The 22,692-nt window shown below is 45.5% G+C and overlaps 1 protein-coding gene across 4 annotated transcripts in view; it reads left to right on the top strand.

Annotated features, from left to right (window-relative positions):
• The window catches only part of SRGAP3 (SLIT-ROBO Rho GTPase activating protein 3), a 247,457-nt gene that overhangs the window by 105,395 nt on the left and 119,370 nt on the right, over positions 1-22,692 (top strand). For all 4 annotated transcript variants that reach the window (XM_006070759.4, XM_044933455.2, XM_044933456.2 and 1 more), the window contains exon 2: positions 15,938-16,130. In XM_006070759.4, the coding sequence (XP_006070821.3) occupies positions 15,938-16,130 (193 nt within the window). The remainder of the gene's footprint in view (positions 1-15,937; positions 16,131-22,692) is intronic.

The following is a 22,692-nucleotide window of genomic DNA, read 5'->3' on the forward strand; positions in this document are numbered from 1 at the left end:
CTCTCAAAGGTAGGACTGAAAAAGCAATTCATTGACCCACTGACCGAGAAGAGTGAGGCTATTTGGCCAACATCTCATGAAGAATTATGGCCCCAGCAGGGAACAGAAAGAACCCACTACATTCTGCTGCCAAGTGGCAAGCAAATAAACATGAGGTGTTTTTCCTCTTTGGTAATAGGACCCAAGACATGAAATATGTACTTGGCAGAGAGTTCCATATTGCATTAGAAGGACAAATGGATTTATACTGAGGCAGTAAGTGCTTGCTCTGAGCCCAGGTGTGAATGATGGGATTCCAGCCTGACGATTTGCTGTACCACTGGGAGGCGTGTCTGCTGAGGACACGGTAACCTCCTCCTCTGTGGTTGAGCTTGTGTCTCTACTGCAGTGGCTGGACATGCAGCCACATTTTGTTCTAATTTGCAGGTAATGCACTCTTATAAAGTGTAGTAATAATCATACCATGGAGAAGAATCATACCTGTTTAACTTTACTGTTTACAGAACTCTTTCATGTATGTGTATATTTTCTAACTTGACTTTTACCACAATTCATAGGTAAGTCTCATAAATCCCAGTTTATAGATAAGGTTAATACCTTGAGACAGAGCTGGAATTAACTCAGAATCTATATTTTTTAAGTCCATGTTTGAGTAAGAAATAGTCTTACCAGACCACAGCATGTACGTGTGCTAACATTATCTGTGCTCAGGCCTGTAACCCATTATTAAGACATTTGGCAACCATAATAATTCTGTACTATTTTTCCTGGGCCTTTTCTTAAAAGTCCTCTGGACTGAGCATTTGAGAAGGTACATAACTGGACTCCTTTCGTTGTGTCTCGTGCACCCCCTCTGTCCTCTGAGGCATGGAAAGTCTCCTGAAGAGATTCCCGAAGGTTCCTGATTGACAACAGGAACTGGGAGTGGTGATTGTAAAGACTTGCTTGATGTACACCTTAAAAATAAAATTCCTTCAAATAACCAGGCCCCCTCTCTGACCTCCTTGAAAATTTAACCTCTGCCTCTGTTGTGGAATGGACAAAGATTCCCTTTGAAAATTTGCAGAGTTTTACACACACACACACACACACACACGGATGCACACTGGCCCAACCCATCTTGTTTCTCATTCTGTCCTTTCTAAAAATCATTGGCAAAAAGTTGCCAAGTTGCCAGGATGAGGTAATGGGCAACAATTCATGCGGCTCGCAGAAACATAAATCACTCAGCCTGATGTAGTGCCTTTCCATCCCAGGCAAGCCTCGGTGAGCAGTAGCCGCAATGTGCATAGGGTGTTTGGGCTTCACTGAGGCCTTGGATGTTCTTCCATGTGGCATTCTCATTAGCAGGTCAAGGAAATTCATCCCGCATTCTATTACTGTCAGGTGAATGCACACATGGCTGGAGGCACCTTTTCAGCAAAGATTAGCACTCTGGCCCCGACTGGTCATTTCAACATGAGTTAATGGGGTCAAGGTGGGGACAACCGTGACAGAGTGGGATCTGCCCTGCTGTGGGTTTCAATCCATCAGGGATGGCACTAGCTAAAGTGACATTTGCTGGGAAGGCTTTTCATAAACTAGCGGTTTATAGATCCTTTTTGTTTAGCAGATACAGCATTAACATTAAAGAGTGAATGTTAATATATTTGATCAGAGCTGTGCTCTCTGTATTGTTTCATACCAGTTCTCTAATCACATTTTTGTTACCTGCCTAACCCCTGGAGATATTTGAGGCTGTCACCCTAGAGGAGATGCTACCCTGCTAGAATCAACCATGGCCTTTCCAGGGCCTATTGATAGTATTTTTAAAAATTTACTACCCCTGCCTATATTAGAGGTATAAGGCCCATTATGTAGAGGATTTGAAAAATACAGAAATAGGAAAGCACAGTCATTAGGACAGGTATTGGAAACTTAGGTCCAAGGGGTCAAATGTGGCCCATTGCCTGTTTTTATAAAGTTTTACTAAAACACAGCCATCTGTATTCATTGCCATACTGTCTATAGCTACTCTTTTGCTACAGGGGTAGAACTGTGTAGTTGCAATAGAGAATGTATGGCCTGCAAAACCTAAAATAGTTATTCTCTAGCCCCTTATGAAAAAGTTTAGAAAGTCATGGCTTAGCACCTAGGTGCTCAGGAAATATCTATCAAAGAAACAAATTAATCTGTAATCCCACCATGTAGAGATAACCACAGTTCACACTTTGGTGTATATTCTTTAGTTTTTCTCTGTTTATAAATAGCTATAGTTATATTTTAGGAAGACTAAACCGTACCTCCTATTTTTGTAACCTGCTTTTGTTATTTAACTATATATTATGGGCATTTTCCAATGAACTTACATGTGAACTACTATATTAACTATAATAACTATTAGATCATTATATGATTAACTATTATACAGCACAATTTATTTATTTATTTATTTTTTATATTTTTTATTTTGTATTGGGGTATAGCCAGTTAACAATGTTGTGATAGTTTCAGGTGAACGGCGAAGGGACTCGGCCATGCATATACATGTATCCATTCTTCCCCAAACTCCTCTCCCATCGAGGCTGTCACATAACGTTGAACAGAGTCCCATGTGCTATACCGTAGGTCTTTGTTGGTTATCAGTTTTAAATATTGCAGTGTGTACAGGTCCATCTCAAATTCCCTATGTGTCCCTTTCTACCATCCTTCCCCCAGCAACTGTAAGTTCATTCTCCAAGACCAAGTTTCTGTTTTGTAAGCTCATTTGTATCATTTCCTTTTAGATTCCACATATAAGGGATATCATATATTTCTCCTTCTCTGTCTGACTTACTTCAGTCAGTATGAGAGTGTCTAGGTACATCCATGTTGCTACAAATGGCATTATTTCATCTTTTTAATGGTTGAGTAATATTCCATTGTATTTATGCACCACATCTTCTTTATCTATTACTCTGTTGATGGACATTTAGGTTGCCATATCTTGGCTTCTGTAAACAGTAAACAACATGATTTTTAAATTGCAGAGTTTATTGCATGGATGTGTGAAGATATTTAACCAATATCCTGTTGTTGGATTATGTTATGTTATGTATAAGTTTTTGCTTTTATAAATAATGTTGTGATATAAATTTCTGCACATACTTTTTCTGGTGTATGCCTCTGATCCTAGAAAGGGAATTGTTTCATCTCATATTGCAAATTATTTTTTCACCTAGGTATGCCTTATCCTCATATACACTGGCAGTTCCTTGAAGGCAAGGATCCTGTTGTAAACATATTTCCACCACAGCTCCTCTTGTTCTCTAACACAGACATAGTAGGCATTCAGTAAATGCTTGTGGGTTTGTATAATAGATGCCCAGCTACCTCTCTCTGCTTCTCTGGATCCTATAAATCCCACCTCAGCTCTTCTCCTTTATGAGGTCTCAGCTGACTCTTCAGCACCCCTAGGTCCCTCCTTCTTCTGGTCATCTGAATTTCTATATCACTCACTATGCTATGCTATGCTATGCTAAGTCGCTTCAGTCGTGTCTGACTCTGTGTGACCCCGTAGACTTAGACCATATTCTGTCATTCTTTAGAGCTTTCAAAATGGTGTAATGTACACTGTATAAGTTTCCCACGGCTGCTGTAACAAATTACTGCTAGTCTGGTGACTTAAAACAACACACATTAATTCTCTCATAGTTATAGAAGCCAGAAGTCTGAAGTCAGTTTCACCAGTCCAAAGTTAGGATGGTGTCAGAGGGCCCCATTTACTCCTTCCAGAGACGCTGGGGGAGAACTGTTCCTTGCCTCTTCCAGGTTCCAGGGCTGCAGGCATTCCGTGGCTTGTGGCCACATCACTCCAGTCTCTGCCTCTGTAACCTCATCACCTCCTCCTCTTCTGTCTGTGCCAGTCTCTTTCTTTCTCTTTCCTATAAGGTCACTTGCGGTTCCATTTAGAGTCTGCTTGGATGATTCAGGATAATTTGCTCATCTCAAGATTCTTAACCTAATTGTATCCACACAGTCCTTTTCTGCCATTTAAGGTGATAGTCACAGGTTCCAGGAATTAGGAACTGAATCCCTAGAGGGGATTTCATTATTCAGCCTTCTACAACACATCATTTCTTTTGACCGGCTAGTTTATTCATCTAAAATATTTGCTAGGAACCAACTCGGTGGTTGACACCGACATTGTGCTTAGTGCCTGTCATCACAACAGAGAAGAAAGGACTTGGATGTGAAGAACTGTAATCAAAAGAGCAGTGGCCAAAAAGCTGGGAGACACAGATTTTGGTGCCACATTGGGGTAAGGGTCTCTGTTCCTTAGTTTCCCTTTAGTGAATTAAGGGGCTAGACCAATTATTGTTTCCTGAAGTGAGGGATGAGCACCACTGATGGTGTGTATATATAGGATAATTTTAGGTGGTTCACAGAGACAGAATTAAATAGCATGGACTCACACAAATAGATACTTATTTTTTTAAATTCTCCTTCAACCCCTCTTAAGGAGAAAATTGCTGTTAGGTGCTAGTGTGTCTTCAACACTTCCTCGAATACTTTACCAAACTCTTTTTATAAAAACAAAACAAAACAAACAAAAAAAACACTGGTCTCAGCTACAGACTCTAGGTAGACTTTAATAACATTATTTTATGGTCATTGTATTTATTTTTTCAGTTACCTTCCATTAATGGAGAGTGATTCAGGTTTTTCCATTTATGGCAATACTGTAAAGTATCCCATGTAAAAAGTGAGGGGATGTAGAGAAATATATTTTTAAAAATACAGGATAGAGGTTTTTAGAGAATGGGAAATGTGAAAATGACTCTGAACTTTGAGAAGCACTTAGATGTTTCCAGGGGTCCCTAGTTCTCTGACTTCTGGATTCTAGGAGCAGGGTAGAATTGGAAACATAAAGGAAAATGCCCTTGGTCAGAGGATGCAGCTGAAAATTCAGGAATTAATGATTCCTGATCTTTTCCAATTTAAATGCAGCTGATCTTTCAAGGACCATTGAGCAGCAAAGCCATGAATATTAACCTTGTGCTGAAAATTGATCACGTCCCATTTTAACTCACAGCTTCTGGTCGGAGGAGCCATGGCCTTATTCTGGCCATTCTTTGCTTTTCACTGAACATCTGGAAAGCGGGTAGGCAACTTCTGTCTGACTTCTTTTTGAGAAGGAATGGCTGCTATTTGGACACGGCCCAGATGCTGTAGGGAAACCCCTTCTCCCACCCACTTGGCTTTGAACTCTGCTTGAGAGACCTGGTTTAACAATCGAGGTAGGGATGCTTACAATGCTGCAGAGCTGGGTCTGTGCTTTGGATCACAGTGGGGAGTGGCAGTCGCATCTCTCATCTTGTCAACCATGATTGTAATTCCTTAGTTTGGAACCGGATAATTTCCTCTTAGAGGAAGATTTTCCTGGTTGACAAATAGCATGGTCATCACCATCATTAAATAATTCTTTTTTTTTTTTTTTTTTTCCAAAACATTAGCCCTTGTACTGTGCTTTCTTTCTGGGGGAGGGTCTGGTGATGAGAAGCAGAGAGGGAAATGCCAGTCACTTCACCCGGCTCCTTTCCAGCATATGTGTTTTCTCACTCCCCAGTAAGCTGGGAGCAGACATAATTTGTTTCAAGGAGGCCTTGAGTCAAAGTGATTTGATCATCTATTCTAAGCCTGGCCTTCACTACCCTGAGTAACTGTGAGATGGATAAGGACAGAGTATCAAAGCTTGACTGACTTGGAATAGTACATATATATAGTAAGTGCCCAGGAGTCCACTGTGGCTCAGATGGTAAAGAATCTGCATGCAATTCGGGAGACCTGGGTTCGATCCCTGGGTTGGGAGGATCGACTGGAGAAGGACATGGCAGCCCACTCAAGTATTCTTGCCTGGAGAATTCCATGAACAGAGGAGCCTGGCTGGCCACAGTCCATGGGGTTGCAAAGAATACACACAGGCACCCAGGAAACATCTCTGGCAAGTGGTACATGATTTAGAGCTTAATGATTAGGTGAAATTAGGCAAATCACTTCACCTCTCTGTGCCTCAGTCTCCTTTTTTGCAAAAGGGAATAACAGTAGTAGGGACTTCTTCCTACGGCTGTAGCATAATATTCACTACTTTGCTTAAACAAGGAGACAATTTGTGGGAAGCACTAAGCAGTCATTTTCTGCCGTTTTTTCCTTCCAGAATTTTGCAGATGGGAAAGCCAAGGCCCAGAGAGGCTAACTGATTTGCTGACGTTCACACAGCTATCAAGCTTCAAGGCCAGGCTCTGAACTCAGCAAGTCTGATCCTAGACTCAGCTCTTGGCACCGCATCACCCAGTGGCCCATTTATCAGGGCTGAGGCAGCGATAAGATTTGAGAAACAATCCCATTCTGGGTCTGATCCCTTGTGTGGGTCGGGAGCAGAGCTAGCCGCCGGCAACGCCTAGCAGGGTCAGGCCAGAGGGGTTTGAATCCTGTGATTCCCACAGGTCCTTTACCTTCTCGTGGGCCTCAAATTCCTGTAAAATGGTGTGATAGCCACCCGCTCCCTGCCGCCCACTTCTGTGGTCAGAAGTGATGAAGGATGCGAAAGGGCCTGGTTAAAGTTAATCAGGGACGGACTGATGTCAATGGTAGGGGTCCTGGGCAATATAAGAGATAATTTAATAGAAGGTGCTGTGAGCCTGGTGGAGTCTGCAGACAGGAGCTTGCTTCTAGGGGGGAGGCGGGCTCCGCTGGGCCGGGCGCGCGGCGGGCGGTGGTTGCCGGGGAAACGGCGCGGTGCCGCTTCTGGCCTGGCAGCCGGTGCGCTCCACCCCTACCCGCGGAGCGCGGACCGGGCGCCCTCTGGGTTTCGGGGCCCTACGACGAGGTGCCTTTTTAGGTACACGAGGCTGGGAGACCCGGCTAGGGTGCAGGGCCCGCGCCGGGGCCGTGGAGCTTTCGGTGCAGGACTCAGAGAAGGAAAGAACCGTGGGCCCAGGCTTGCGAGGGGGCGGGGAAGGAGGGGGGAACCCAGCGCCAAGAGGCCAAAGGATGATTCACGGGGCTGTCGCGGGGCGATACACAGTCCTTGAGGGCTTGTGGACAGAGGGCGCGGCCTGGGCCTGAGAGTCAGCTAGCTCTGCTCACTCTGCGCGGCTGCAGCGGCAGTGACGCCCCCTTCTTGCCATTTATTGCCTACACGCTAGGTACCAGACACAGGGTACCAGGCACAGGGAGCCTCATGTGCACACCACCTGTCGCCCTTTTGACAAACCCCCCAGGAAGGTATTGTTATTCCCAACTTTATAAACAAGAAAAGAGACTCCGAGAGCCAAAGAGACTTATACAAAGTGGAGAAAACCAGGTTTGGAACCCAGGCTGGCTCTCCCCAAAGCCTATAGGCTGTTTCCTTCCTGCTATGTCCTGCCACCTCTCAGTGGAGGCTGTTGCAGAGGGTCTTCTAGGCGTCTGGCACATCCCACACGTTATTGCTAGTCTGATCTTTGCAGCAGCTCTGCAGGATATCTGTAGTTACCTGCCTTTTACAGACTGGAAAACAGCTCAGAGAAAATGACTTGTCTGCCCAAGATCTCACAGTGGCCTCTGGCAGAGACAACAGTCCACCTCATGAGAGCAGCTGGGCTTCAGGCTCTGCTGTGTCCATCATCTCTGCCACGCTGCCTCTTGTTAGGCCGGAGGAGGATGGCAGTGGATCCCTCAGGATGCTGTGCACTGGGCTGGCAGCAATGAGAATGGATCTCCATCTTGCTGTTCTGCGGGCCTCGCGGGCCCCATTACACTGCTCTAGTTGGAGGGGTTGAGTGTAAAATCTGAGTAATAAAACATGGATGTCACTTTTGCCTTAGGTCTTTATTCCACCTGAGAAGATGAGAAATGGCCACAGAAAGCAATAATAATAAATGAGAATCATAGATAACCATTATTGAGCCTCTCATACAGCGCTATCCAGTCGAATTATCTGCAGTGATGAAAGTATTCTGTAGTGTCCAATATAGTAGCCATGCTTTTGAGCACTGGAAACGTGGCAAGTGCAACTGAGGAATGAATTTTTTATTTTGATCAAATTTAAAGAGCCACGTGTGGCTAGTAGCCACTGGGTGCAGTGCTAATGTATATGAAGCACTATACAAAAAACTTTCTCCTTGATCACTTATCAACACTTAAGACCACAATCTGAGGTATATTATTAACATCCCCATTTTTACAGGGGGAAATGAGACTCTGAGAAATGAGGAAGTTCCCAAGTCCACCAGCTAAGTATGTTGCAGGGCCAGGATTTGAACTGATGTTTCCCTCCACCACAGGAGGGCCTGCGGTCAAGGTCAGGTTGCAGTGGGGGACATGGTGACAGCCAGAACCAATAAGAATGGCACTGAGATGACAGATGGAGTGTGGGGTGGAGACTGGAGATGGAGTGTTACACGATCCGTGAAAGGGAAGACATGGAGAACCCCGGGAAAAGCACCCTAAACTGGAGACTGGGTCATCTTGGTTCCTGTCTGCCCCTTTCTCTGGATTTGAGCCCTGGCTCTGCCACTTTCTGGGTGACCCTAGGTACTCACACCCCCTCCTTGAGTCTCAATTGTTCATCCATAAAGTAGGAATGAGAACAGTGCCAGACTCAGGCAGGATTGTGCATTTGTGTAACATACCATTCTCCTTGTTTGCTCCTGAAATTTCATCCTGAGGAAGATAACACCAGCTGCCTCTGTGGACCAGAGGGACACACACTCACTGGATCTTGATTTTTAGGATGGATACAGACTGTGAAAGTGGGGCCTTGCTGCCCCAGGGAGTGTCAGAAAACTTACCACATTCTCAGGACAGGGTGCAAGGATGAGAATTGAGTGGGGCCTGCTCTTATGGTCATTCTCTGGCCCCTCCCTCTAGCCCAGGAGAGCCCTCCCCGGGCTAGGGGCAGAGGCCTCTGGGGACAAGTTATTGGCATTCTTAATTTCTAACTGGTCAGACCTGTTAACCAGAGCTGCAGGATCTTGTATCACATTTCTGGCTTTGACTGACTTTCTTTGTTCTCCTTTTTATTGTGGAAAGTTTCAAACATTACAAAAAGTAGAGAGAATAGTATAAGAAGCCTCTTCCCCATGTTTTTCACCACAACTAAACTTCTCCAATCAACTCAAAGCCAATCATGTTTTTTTGTTTGTTTGTTTTTAACCCATAGTATGACCATTCCCTGATCCCCCATTAAGGTTATTTTGAAGTAAATCCCAGCATATCAGCTTTCTAATTGTGCCGGTGACCCTCTCATAAATTTCTGGTGGGAGTACAAGTTGATGAAATTTCAGGGAAGGGCACTTTTGCAGTCTCAGAATACCAAGACCAATCACTGCCTTTTGATCTGGCACTGCTAGGTGGAGAATTCATCACACAGATCACATCTCTGCATGTGTGCAAAGTGAGGCTCGTATATGGCTGCTTATTCCAGCACTTTTTATGGTGGTAAATGATTGCAAACAACCTGAAGGTCCAGGAAAGGGGGCTGGCTAAAAAAAATTAACATTTGGAATATAGAATATGGAAATCTATAGTGCTTTAAAAAGGAATGTGAAAATTCTTTATAAAATTACATGAATTGATTTCCCTGATGTATTGTGTGTGTGCATACGTGTTTTGTTTTTGGTTTGTTTTTTTTTTTTTTTTGACTGCTCCATGCAGCATGCAGACTCTTAGTTCCCCAATCAGAGATTGAACCCGTGCTCCCTGCATTGGGAGCACAGAGTCTTAGCGACTGGGCCACCTGGGAAGTCTCCAAATCCCACTGCCCTGAAGTATTCTTTAAAACAAAAAAGTACAGGACACTGTGAATGTCATGCTATAATATGTATAAAAACAGGGGAGATAATATTTTTCAAATATGCCATTATTTCTAGAAATATGAATTTGGAAACTTGGTTACCTTGCTAGAGAGGGACCAGGTGGCTGGTGAACAAAGCTGGGAGAGAGAATTTCTCTTTATACCCTTTCTAATTTTGGAATTTTGTCCTAATTTTAAAAACCAGAATTCCCCCTTTTTTCTATAAACCTAAAACTGCTGTTAAATTTAGTCTTGTTGTTGTTGTTCAGTCACTAAGCCATGTCGGACTCTGCAGCTCCATGGATGGCAGCACGCCAGGCTTCCCTGTCCTTCACTGTCTCCTGGAGTTTGCTCAGGTTTATGTCCATTGAGTCAGTGATGCTGTCTAGCCATCACATTCTCTGCTGCCCCCCTCTCCTTTTGCCTTCAACCTTTCCCAGCATCAGTCTTTTCCTGTGAGTTGGCCCTTCACACCAAAGTATTGGAGCATCTGCTTATTAGTTAACAAAAAGGTATTTATCCAGATGAAGTGAGGATGACTTGTGAAAGTCACTCAGTTGTGTCTGACTCTTTGAGACCCCATGGACTATACAGTCTGTGGAATTCTCCAGGCCAGAATACTGGAGTCAGTAGCCTTTCCCTTCTCCAGGGGATCGTCCCAACCCAGGGATCAAACCCAGGTCTCTTGCATTGCAGGCGGAATCTTTACCAGCTGAGCCACAAGGGAAGTCTTATGACTTATGTTCACACGAAAACTTGCCCAAAATATTCATAATTTCCAAAAGGTGAATGGATAGAGAAACCATGAATATTATTACAGATAATGGAATATTATTCAGCAATAAAAAGAAATGAGCTATCAAGCCATGAAAAAAAGCCATGAAAAGACATGAAAGAGCTCTAAGTGCATATTACTAAGTAAAAGAAGCCAGTTTTAAAAGCCTACATAATGAACGAGTCCAACTATATGACATTCAGAAAAAGACCGAACCACAGCGATAGTAAAACAAACAAAAAAGAGCAGTTGTTAGGAGTTGGGGCAAGGAGGGAGGGAAGGGTAAGTAGGTGGAGCACAGGGGATTTTTAGGGCAGAGCCTTGAGAATGGGCTATCCTGTATATTTCAGGCTTTAAGCATTATTAAATTAACTTAATAAACTTGTGATTAACTTGTAGCAAAAGCAATAGAAGATAAAGGTTAAAGTAAAAGAGACAGATGCAATATGGAGACAGATTTGTTCTCTCCTATTACTCCATGGAGAGTGACACAGGGAGAGCTGTGCTTCAGGAGAACTTCTCTGGGCCTCATGCCTCTGTAAAATCGGGAGGCTGTGCCAGGAGTCAGGGCGGTCACCTGCAGCTCTAAAAGTTCTGATATCAAGGCCTTTCCCAGCTCTCTAAGCCCCTTCTCCTTCCTGCCCAACCCCCTATATTTTTCCGCTACTCAGTGCTGTGCTGAGATTGGAGCCATTCCTGGGGGGACCGTCTTCTGAATGAACTCTATGCCTTGCAAGCAGTTGTTTTATTTATTTATTTTTCGCTCTCTTTGAAATCTCCGACGAGAAAAGCCAAATCTGTGCTGGCTCTGAGGAGGAGCAATTTGGAAGGGAGTTAGAAATAAGGAGATGGGTAATCAGATCCCAGCAGGTTCCACAGCACCGGCAGGCAGGCAGCAGTCTGGCTCCTGCCAGGGTGTTTCCTGTGAGAGAGGCTTGATGTGAGCTGTCCAAGCTGCTCCAGGCTCCAGCTGGTTATGTGAACTGAGGGAGGTTTCTCTGCTCCTTCCAAATCGTCTCCTGTCAGCGAAGTGTGATTTGTGAGATTTCCCTCATAAATAGGAGAACATTGGCTCCTGATAATGCCCTGTAATGGAGGAAGGGAGTGGCTGCTGCATTTTTGATAAATACTATCTCTTTAGCCCACCATCTTGTTACAAAACGGATATAAGAAATTGAATACAGATGGATTAAAGTCTTCAAAGAAAATAATATGGCCTCATTTTAGTGAGGTGTCTAGAGGGTCATTGCTCTCAATTGAGGACTTAGGCTTGATTCCTAGCTTAATTGCCATACACCAGCTGTTATGACCAGAGGCTACTTATTTCTGAGCCTCCACTTACTCATCTGTGGAGAAAAGGTGGGGAAATACTAGTAGCACCCACTTTAGAGGGGATATTATACAGATTATGTGAGATAAATATCCAGAGAATTCAACATCAGGCATGGAACACATGGTGTGCTCTGTAAGTACTCATGATTATTATTATTAAGGTTATTTTGAATCCCAAATAGTAGATGGTCTAAAAGTAATTTTAAAATATTTAGAAAACATGTTGTAACTATGTATTAATAAGGCAGGGCTTGCACTCGTGATGGCATCTCAATCCAGTTTAACAAGTAAGCCATGTCAAGGAGTCCCTGTGTAGACTGTTAGAGTTAATAGAGCAAAATGTGACCTTGGACAAGTTCCTGATTGGTTTCCATAGTGTCTTGGTTTCTTCAACTGTAAAAGTGAGTACTACTAATCATGTCCATGTCTGGTATGGGGATAGTATATGCATGGCGTGTGTGAATGTGTGTGGTGTGTGTTTGGGATATGGTGTGTTAGTGGTGTGGGTATGTGGTATGCATGTGTGAATGTGCGTGGTGGTTGTGGTGATTGTGTGGTATGTGTGGTATTTGTGCAGTATGTGAGTTTCTGTGGTACATGGATGCGGTGTGTGTCTGGTATGTGTATGTGTGGTAGGTGTGTGTGATGTGTGTAAATGTGAGGTCATGTGGCATGTGAATGTGATGTGTGCATTGTATGTGGGTGTCTGTGGTGTGTATGTGTGTGTATGTGTATGTGTGTTGGGTGAGATTCCCGTAATCACAACATTTGATGTCCTTGGGTAAAAGCACTTTGGTAAAGGTAAATAGGGATTTGCTATATAGATATTGATATTTGTGCTGGGAGAATCCACTGTCAGAGCTTAAATTTCTTTTGAGGAGCTAATATGACATGCATCCATGAAAAAATTAAAAGAAAACAGCACAAGGCTCTCCGAGACTAATTGCAAGTACCCTGGGAGTTCAGAGTGGGGTCATGAGGGCTGAGCCAACCAGGACTTCCTGGGAGGAGCAGTGCTTGGCCTCTAAAACACTGGTTTTAAAACTTTTTTGCTTGCCTACCCTCTACATGAACCTTGGGGGGAAAAAAAAATCTCTTTTGCCTCACACATTTTAACTTGACATCTGAAATGTTTACCAGAAATTTAAACAGTTAGGAAGGATATCATTTCTGCCATATTGTAAATATTGACCTTGTAGAATAAAATTACTCTACCTTGTTAACTGTATCAAATGCAAACTAAATAACAGCAATTTTTAGTTTGCCTTTTTATTGATGTGTCACTTATGTATAGTAGAATGCTCAGATCTTAGTGTGCAGCTCAGTTAATTTTTACGATCAAGGTGTAATGGTCTGTCTCCAGTATTCCAGAATGCAACCTTGCACCCTCTCTCAGTCACTACCCCAAAGGTGATCATTTCTCTGAACTCAGTTGCCATAAGTTATTTTTTGCATGATCTAATTTTTTTCCTTGCTTCTTTCCATCAGCATGGTAGCAGTAGATCATTTTTTCCCTTATCATATGGTATTCCATTGAATGAATATCTCACATTTAAAAAATCTTATCTATTCCTTGCATAAATTCACTTTACTATTAATATTTTAAGACTGACAAGCATTTTGAAATAAATTGCCCCTTTGAAAAAAAATCTTATGTACTCTTCATGGACATTTTGGGTTGTTTCTAATATTTAGCTATAAAGCTGTGAGTATTTTCCATATTTTGGGGGTAGACATAAACACTGATTTCTTCTGGATATGATCTATGGGTGGAATTGCATGGTGATTGGGGGCAGGAGGAGAAGGGGACAACAGAGGATGAGATGGCTGGATGGCATCACCGACTCAATGGACATGAGTTTGAGTAAACTTGGGGAGTTGGTGATGGACAGGGAGGCCTGGCGTGCTGCAATTCATGGGGTCACAAAGTGTCAGACATGACTGAGCGACTGAACTGAACTGAAGATAAATACCACAAAATATTTTTATCCACCACCACTCACCAAAAATTACCTGTGCAAGTCAGAAATTTTATAGTTATATTGTTCCTATCTTTACCTTCTTGAACTCATAATTCCCTTCTACTTCCTCCACAGAATTTTACATAATGTTTTCATACTTGAACTTTTTTATTGATTTCTCTTTTCTTTTTGTCCAAAATATGTATGTAAATTGAAACAGATATTAAAAAATTTGCTTTGACCATAAAACACTAAGTATCTTTATTTCATATTGATTTATCATTCAGTTCATCAAAATAATATCAGTGTTTTATAATTTGATAAATAATTACTAAAAATAAAAAGTAAGACAGAATGGGAAGTGCTTCTCAGAATGAGATGGATGGGATGGCTTTAAGGTGCATAAGGACCACCCAGGGATCTCGTTAAAATGCAGGTTGTGATTCTGAAGGTCTGGGTTGGGACCTAAGGTTTCTAATAAGTCTATGGATGTTGTTTCTAAGACTAAGACTTCTGTCTGCATCAACAAGAGGAAAACGGGAGTGGGAAGGGAGTTAAAGACAGACTTTCTCCAGGTATAGTCAGGACTGACCAAGGGCTGTGTTTCTAATAAGGCTACGGAAGATGCTGATGCTGCTGGTCTATGGACCACACTTTGTGTAGCAAGGGCTTATGGTCCCTAGATTAAAGAAGTTTTGCTAGCGCCAACGTTTTTAACTGTTCTCTACCTTGACTCTGAGAAATTGCGCCATAATCAGATTCTGAATAAGGGAGGAGATGGTCTTCTGCAAATAGAGAGGATGGTTGTGAAGAGGCAGGTGGGAAAGGAGAGATGCCAAGGCACATTCTCAGGCCAAGGAAGAATGGGAATGGAAGTAGGATCTCAGACCCATGCCTTTGTAACAGTTCCTGCCGTGCACCCCCTGGCAAGGCTTCCAGTGCCCCAGAGTAGCGCTGCACGCTCTGAAGACCCCTTTTCCAAAGGATGCTAAGATGGTACTGGCCACCTTTTCAGACAGGAGGCCCATTTCTACAATAGGATTGTACATCTCAGGGACTGGTTTGAAGGAATAGCGAGTTCACTGGGGGGAGATACAGAGAAGTTTGGAGTCAGATAGTGGGTGGCCTTGAATTCCATGCTAAGGAGTTGGACTTAATACTCAGCCAGGGGAGGGCCTTGGGGAGTTTTGAGCAGGGAGCTGGTGTGAGCACAGTGCGGAGAGACTAATCTTCTGGGCAGCCTGTGGGATGGTGGGGAAGAGGTTATTGTGCGGTGATGGCAGCAGTGATGAAACCACTGGGATCCGGTTGTGATTTTTATCTCGAGCCCTGCTTGTGAACTTTTGCCCTGGGTGCACAGAGCTGGGTTGCTTCGTCAGGATTTCCTGAAGCCTGGACTACATTCTCTGGTGGTACCTGAGATGGTGATGCATGGAAGCTCAAGGTGACTGAGAGAGGAAAACACACATGCCCTTAAATAACCCTGAAACCTGAGGGTGAATGGCATCCCTTCAGCCCTTGCTCTGTCCTGACTACACCTGGAGGAAGTCTGTCTTTAACTCCCCTCCCACTCCCATTTTCCTCTTGTTGATGGAGACTCAGAAGTTTAGGCTTAGGGCCTTTGGTAAGCAATAGTCTCTGGAGAGAATTTTAACAAAATTTTTGCTTTTGTTAAATCAAGTTTCTATGTACCAAAACGGCAAGTGGTTCTAGTTTTACCCTTGCCATAATGACATTAAACTGTATGTTTTAGGTAAGTTGTTTTCAGTAAGAAAAGTGAGTGAATTTACTAGATCATGTGGAAGAAATAATAATGCATGTGATGTGCGGGTATGGCAAAAATCGTGGTGGTGACATGCAGTGATTCAACTTTGGCAAATGTTGGGTTACATTGTGGCAAAACCTGGCGTTTGCTCAATTGTCCTGCCGTGCCTGGAGAGGCTCTGGGTGGCGGGTGGTGGGGAGGGGGCTGCTGGCATCGCAGTGCCTGGACCACTGGCGGTGGGTGGGCCAGGCTGATCTCCCTGCAGTCCCCACCCCCACCTCACAGCCCACTCCTGCTTCTGCCCACAGAGATCCGCACGCAGCTGGTGGAGCAGTTCAAGTGCTTGGAGCAGCAGTCGGAGTCGAGGCTGCAGCTGCTCCAGGACCTCCAGGAGTTTTTCCGCCGGAAAGCCGAGATTGAGCTCGAGTATTCCCGCAGCCTGGAGAAGCTGGCCGAGCGCTTCTCCTCCAAGATCCGCAGCTCCCGGGAGCACCAGTTCAAGTGAGAAGGGGCTAGAGGTCTGGGGCGGTGGTAGGCAATGCTGGCAGGGGAAGCAGCAAGGAAACCAGGACTTCCTGGGGGCAGATGGTGGGCTTTTAAGGCCCAGGGTCTGCAGGTGACTTTCATCTCCAGCCCTCAGTCTTCCTTGGTGTAAAGTGAGGGTAGAAATAGTTGCTACCCATAAAGATGCTGAAAGGAATACACGATGGACCAAGAGAAGCACTTGTCACAGACAGGAAGTGCTCAATAAATGGTTCTGTTGTTATTATGCCACCAAGCACCAGGCTCTGCCTCCATCTGGGCCCAGGTGCCAGCCCATCGCCTTTCAGGACATCCTGACTATACCCAGTTCTCTTTTATCTGGGGGTCAGCCAGCCCATGTCTGCATTCCTTCAGCACAGTGGCCTCAGAATTGCTTCTCTTTGGAATAGATGCTCAAAGTATTCCTCTTCCTTCCTCCCCTGGAGGATGGTGCCAGGCTTAGTTGCTTATTTATATACACACACCCTCCAGGTCCTAATTTCTCACACCCCAAGCTCGGATTTTGAGGCAGGAGGGAGGCTTGATCCTCTTGGGCACATCCCTGGCTGAGTCCTCAAGCTGTAAATGCCCCCTAGCTCAGGACCGTGAGGAGCCAGCAGCCAAGTGCAGATAGAAGCCATGACCTTACCAGGTTGCGCCCCGCTCCCCATCTGTTCCCCCCTCGGCCATGCTCCCTGGAGGTCTCCATCCTCTGTGAGTCCTCTCTCCAGTGAATGGCCCTCAACCCCGGGAGACCAGAGACTTGGTCCATCCTGTCTGTTCCATTCCTCTTTCCTCTGGGTTCAATCTCTTTTTTTCTCTCTACATAGGTTTAAATTGTGGTAAACTACACGTAACATAAAGTTTACCTACCACCTTAAATATTTTAAAATACACAAGTATGTGGCATTAAGTCCATCCACACTGTTGTGTAATCATCACCCCCATCCTTCCCCAGAACTCATCTTACTAATGTGAAACTCTGCAGGCCGTGAACAATGCCCCATCCTGGAACTCACCCTTCTGCTCTCTGTCTCTATGAATCTGACTGCTCTAGGGACCTCAGATATGTGAAGCATACAGTATTTGTCCTTTTGTGACTGTGGCTTATTCCACTTTGCATAATGTCCTCAAGGCTCACCCATGTTGTCACATGTCAGAATGTCCTTCCTTTTTGAGAGTGAATGACATTCTGTTGTGTGTATAGACTACACTTTGTTTAGTGGCGTCCACCTTTCTCTCTCTGTGTTTTGCATTCTACTCTGGCCAGGGAGCGCTCTTCCTTCAAACTCCCCTCAACATCTCCTTACCTGGTGCCTCAGCATTTTGAGCTCTCAACTTTTGTGCCTTCTTCCCTTGACATTTGGGGAGAAGAAATGCCTTATTAAAGGCAAAAATTTATTACATGTTTGCAAATACCATGCATGTTTTCCCACCCAATCACATCTATTCAAACTTTCATTGCAGTAGGATACTTCTGTTAATAACTTCCTCCCAGGCACTGTCTGGGCCCTTTCATACATAATCTCATTTTTCTGATGTTTTGGAGGAAGCATGTACTTTTTTAAGTTTTAAGATAAAAGTAAAACACTTTTTGTTACAAATGCAGACAAGTAGAAGAAAAAAATCACTCGCCTGACTCTCCTGCCATTCAGAAGCTCATGTTTTGGTTCCTTTTCATGACTGTCTTTTAGTAACAACAACAGTAATGATTTATTGAGCACATTAAGTGAGCACTTGCTTTGAGTCAGATCAGTATCCCATCTTAGAGATGACAGAAAGGCTTGTACAAACATGTCTGTGGGCCAGTTATTGGGAAGTGACAAATTTGAACCTTCACTCTTATTCTGCCTCCTTGGCCTGAGATGAGAAAGGCCTGGGTGTGGTCTGAGAGCAGCCATGGACTCTGAACACTTGGCTAAAACCACAGACTCAGACACATGTACAGAAACCCACATCTCTGGCTGGGCTGTCACGGGAGCCATTCAGGCTGCGTGGTTGGGCTAGAGCTCAGCTTCCGCCCCTCTCCTTCCTCTTGATTTGGATTCAGCTCCCTTTTCCTGTTCTCAGTGTGGACACGGGGGAGGGAGGCACTGGGGGAGCATGAGCAGGGGTACCCTGTTCCTTCGCATTGCCTGTAATGAGCTCGGTCAGCCCCTCATGGCTTCATTAACTGAGGCCACCAGACAGAATGGGAGCCCCAGCTGGCAGTCGGGCCCAGCAGGCTGCTGGACACACCATGAAAGTCTAATTAGGGTGTGGCAAGGCCAGTGCAGCTGCTGTGGGCCCTCGGCACCAGGCTGATGTATCCGCAGAGTCCCCCCCATGGCTTTTGGAGGCGCGAGTCTCCAGGGGATGCCTGGATTTGCGCTCTGACCCCAGGGCCAACCAGCCTGACCTCTGGCTGCCTCTTCTTTGGAGCTCAGTGCACAAGGTCTGGACTGTGCTCTGGGTCCTTCATCCTGGCTGTCCAGAGAAGCCTTGTCCTGCCATCTTGTAGGCCCTTTATTAAGAAGGTCCACCTATCTGCCAGGTAGCCTCTCAGGGTGAGGGGGATGGTGCCCAGGCCCAGGTCTGGTCATGTTATTCCCACTGCACAGTCCATTTGGGCTCCTATAACAACGTATTCTGGACTAGGTGGCTTGTAAGCAGCAATGGTTTTCTCACGGTTTTGGAGGCCGGAAGCTGGAGATCAGGGTGCCAGTGGTGGGATGGCGAGGTTCTGGTGAGCTCCCTCCTGTGGCTTGTGGACGCCGATCCTCCTTGTGTCCTCATGGAGTGGAGGACAGAGAGGAAGCAAGCTCTAGAGAGTCTTTTGAGGGCACTGATCCCATCATGAGGGCTCCCTTCTTCCCTCATGACCTAATTTAATCCTTCATATCTGCTAAAGGCCCTACCTCCTAACACCATCACATTGAGGGTAGAGTTCAACATGTGATGTGTGGAGGAATACAGACACTCAGTCCAGAACAGGAACTCATGTCTCTTGACGCCAAGTCTAGTGTTCTACTTTGCTCCGTGGGTTCTGTCTTTCTAAGGCCCCAGCTGCTTCCTCTCCACCTGGGCAGTAGAAAAATTTCCAGCTCCCCAGGGAATGCCCAAGAGGAGTCTGGGCTAGACTCACCCAGGCTGAGTTCCATGTGGCAACCCCGTTCAAGGAAAAGCTCAGCCTATGGCCCTGAGGGTTCACCTGCGGCAGGTTGAACTTTCAGAAAACAATACCATCACGTGTGTCTTCTTCCACCATCACATATTTCTGTTCTAACATACCTTTTTCAAAGCACTCTGACTTCTGTACTCTCATAATCCTCATCATAACCCAGGGTATAGTGAGGGAGTCATTGGTTTTATCTCAAACCATCTGAGCACCAGGCAAGCTAAGTGGGATGTTACAAAGATAAACCGTGAGCTTCTGAGTGAGAAAACCCAGGGCTCCTGACTTTCAGCTTGGGCTTCTCTCTCCAAGAAGTCACATGGGTGTATATCAAGCATCTTTTGTTTTCCTGGACCATGCTTCTTGCTGAAGACACAAGCATGAACGAGACACAATCCCTCCCTTTCTCTCTTATGAGTACACAGCTTCGGCACTGTCCATAGGTGATGTGGTTGGGGCAGACACCCAGTCCCTGTGGCCCTGCTCTTTGAACCCTGCCGTCTGCTTGCTCTTCAGGCCTAGCATTTAGGTGCCACTTCCTCTGCAAAGCTTCCATGAGTCTGACCTGGTGCCCTCCTGTGTGTGTCCACGATATTCTGCACTTGTTGATTTGCTTATTCAGCCAGTATTCACTGAGTACCCACCAATGCCCGGTGCTGGCTTACAATGGCAAACAAGACAGACTTGATTCCTGCCTTGGTGGGATTTACCATCTCGTGGAGGAGTGAGATGTGGCATCAAACATATGCAAATAAATGAAAGACAGCATGCCACCAAATGATTGCTAGGATGGAATGATTGCTAGAGTCCAGGTTGGCAGGTCTAAGACGGCTCCCCCCACCTTTCCTGGCACTTTGGTGAAGACAGCTATAAGGCTGGGCTCAGCTGGGCTGCTACCCTCGCCACATGGGGTCAGAGTCCCACTTCAGTCATGGGAGCTCAGGGTCCCGAGGGGGCAGTGGGGGAGCTGCAGTCTCCTTGAACACCCACCTCCACCCCCTGCCCAGATTCTGTTGATCAAAGTGGTCTGAGCTCCAGCTCAGCTTCAAGAGGAGGGAAAACAAATGGTCCTTCAAGAGGAGGACCATAAGAAGATTTGCAGCCCCCTTGGATCCTCCACACTGAGCTAGAACGACAGTCAGGGAAGGCTGCTGGAGGAAGTGGCGTTTAAGCAGAAATGTGAGCTGAGGGTTGAGAAGCAGCAGCCTTGGGGACAGTGTGAAAGGAAGAGAGGCCAGTGGTTCTGGAACTGTGATGAGGGAAGCCATAGCCACTGAGGCATCCTCAGTAGGGAGTAGCATGATCTGATTTCCATTTTTAAAAGGTCACCCTGGATTGGAGGGGGCAAGAGTGATGCTGAGGAGACCAGCAGGCCGATAGGAGTGTAGCTCTCCGGGCAGGCATGATGGTGCCCTGGGTGACAGCAGAGCAGAAAGAAAGTGGACAGGTGCTGGGAACTGTCTCAGAGGTAGAGTTGAGAGGAATCCATATCTGACCTGAGATGAAGGGACTTCAGGAGATGTGGCAAAAGCTGCCACCCTGTGTTGTAATTATCTGTTTTCCTTGTCTGCTCCTCTTTTGACAATTTGGCTGCCAGCTCCAAGATGGCAGAAGGGGTGCCTGTTGACTTGGGGTCTCTGGCACCTGGCACCAGCCCTCACTGGATGTTTATTGAATGAATGAATGAAGGTCAGATGGTAATTAGAGTGGCTCTGGGCTGGGGGTGGTGGGAGTCAAGGAAGGGGACGTTTATCTTCTGGCAGTGTTAGGAGCTTGGGGAGGCTCTTGGGTGAAGGGCCACACAGTCTGGTAGCTTGCAGAGGCACAGAGTTGCTGAGAGGACAGCGTGGACTTTACAATGGTCTCTCTGACTAAGGAATCAGGGCCTGCACTCTAGTTTACCAAGTGTGGTCCTGACCAGCAGCTTTGGCATCCCCATCCTCTGGGGACTTGTCAGAAATGCAAAGCCCTTAGCTTCCCCTCAAATGTGCTGAATGAGAAACTCTGGGGGTGGGGCCCAGCAGCCTGTATTTTAACAAGTCCATCAGGGGATTCCAATGGCCATTCACGTTGAAGAGTTGCCCAAGATGATGACTTTCTAGGTGATAAACTGTTTACAATTCACTGTCAAGCTATGCCAGCCTTCCACATCCCTCAGCTCCCCCGGGGTAAAATCCGTAATCCAGTGCCCTTTTGCAGCCAGGCCTGACCTAGACTGGCCTTGTGCATTTTGAGGCCTGGAGCTGGGAGCCCTTCCTGAGCAGGAGCATGGCAGGTGGCACACGGGGGCTTAAATCCTTCCTCTGAGGATATATGGGTATCCTCCAAACAACCCGGGTAGTTCTAGGAAACTAGAGGTTTCCTGGAACTAGGACTTCTTCCTACATAGAAGTGTTTTCTGAAACCCCAGCACTTTGAGATGTTTGGTCAGAGGAGGGGAGGTGAGGAGAGAGAAAATGAGTCGAGGTGAGAGACTGCCTGCTCCTCACCTCCCCTTCCAGATTCCTGGTGGGCCTCAGGACATGGAAGACTCTGACTCTATAGTAACTAAGCCTGCTGACTTCTTTCTGAAGGCTGTTAGACCACAGAATTCTCCCTCCCCAATGTGTGCATGTGTGTGCACAGTCATTCAGTCGTGTCTGACTCTTTGTGACCCCATGGACTATAGCTCACCAGGCTTCTCTGTCCAGGGAATTTTCTAGGCAAGAATACTGGAGTTGAGTGCTGTTTCCTACTCCAGGGCATCTTCCCAACCTAGAGATCCAACCTGTGTCTCTTTGTGTTTCCTGTGTTGGCAGGCAGATTCTTTACCACTACGCCACCTTTTTAAAACCAAACTAGCACTCTCTGGGACCCAGTTTGAAAAGCTCTGTTGAGACGAACTCCGGATTCCCCTTTGGAATGTTGGAGCTCCATGCAAACAGTGTGGGAGGTGAGGGAGCCCCCTTCTATTTCTGACTCCCTCAGTTTTTGAAACCCCTGACCTTCTGGGGAAATACCTGATAAAAATGCTCTCTTCGGAAGTTAAGTGTTGGTTGCTAGTATTTGGACAGCTGTGATAAAAGGAACAGGGAATTCTATTCAAATATGTTTAAGATGGGGAAATTCAGAGTGTGGAAAAAGCTGGAAGGTGCTTGGCCAGTCAATGAATGATGTTTAATATTCTCTGCAAAGTAGGTTTAGAGCATCTCAGCTTCACAGAGCAGTTGAGAAGGAGGATTCAGTGAGTAACCAACTTGATTGCCAAGAAAACTTGCTTCTTTGGGGGGATGAAACATAAGGGATGTTGTGTTTCCACAGATGTAGCATTTCCCTAAAAAGATGCTACAATTTAGACTTAACCTTCCAGGTGAGTCCTGGGGACAGAAGCACTTTTGTAGTGAGTAA

This window comes from Bubalus bubalis, chromosome 21 (genome assembly GCF_019923935.1).
Source record: "Bubalus bubalis isolate 160015118507 breed Murrah chromosome 21, NDDB_SH_1, whole genome shotgun sequence".
NCBI lineage: Eukaryota > Metazoa > Chordata > Mammalia > Artiodactyla > Bovidae > Bubalus > Bubalus bubalis.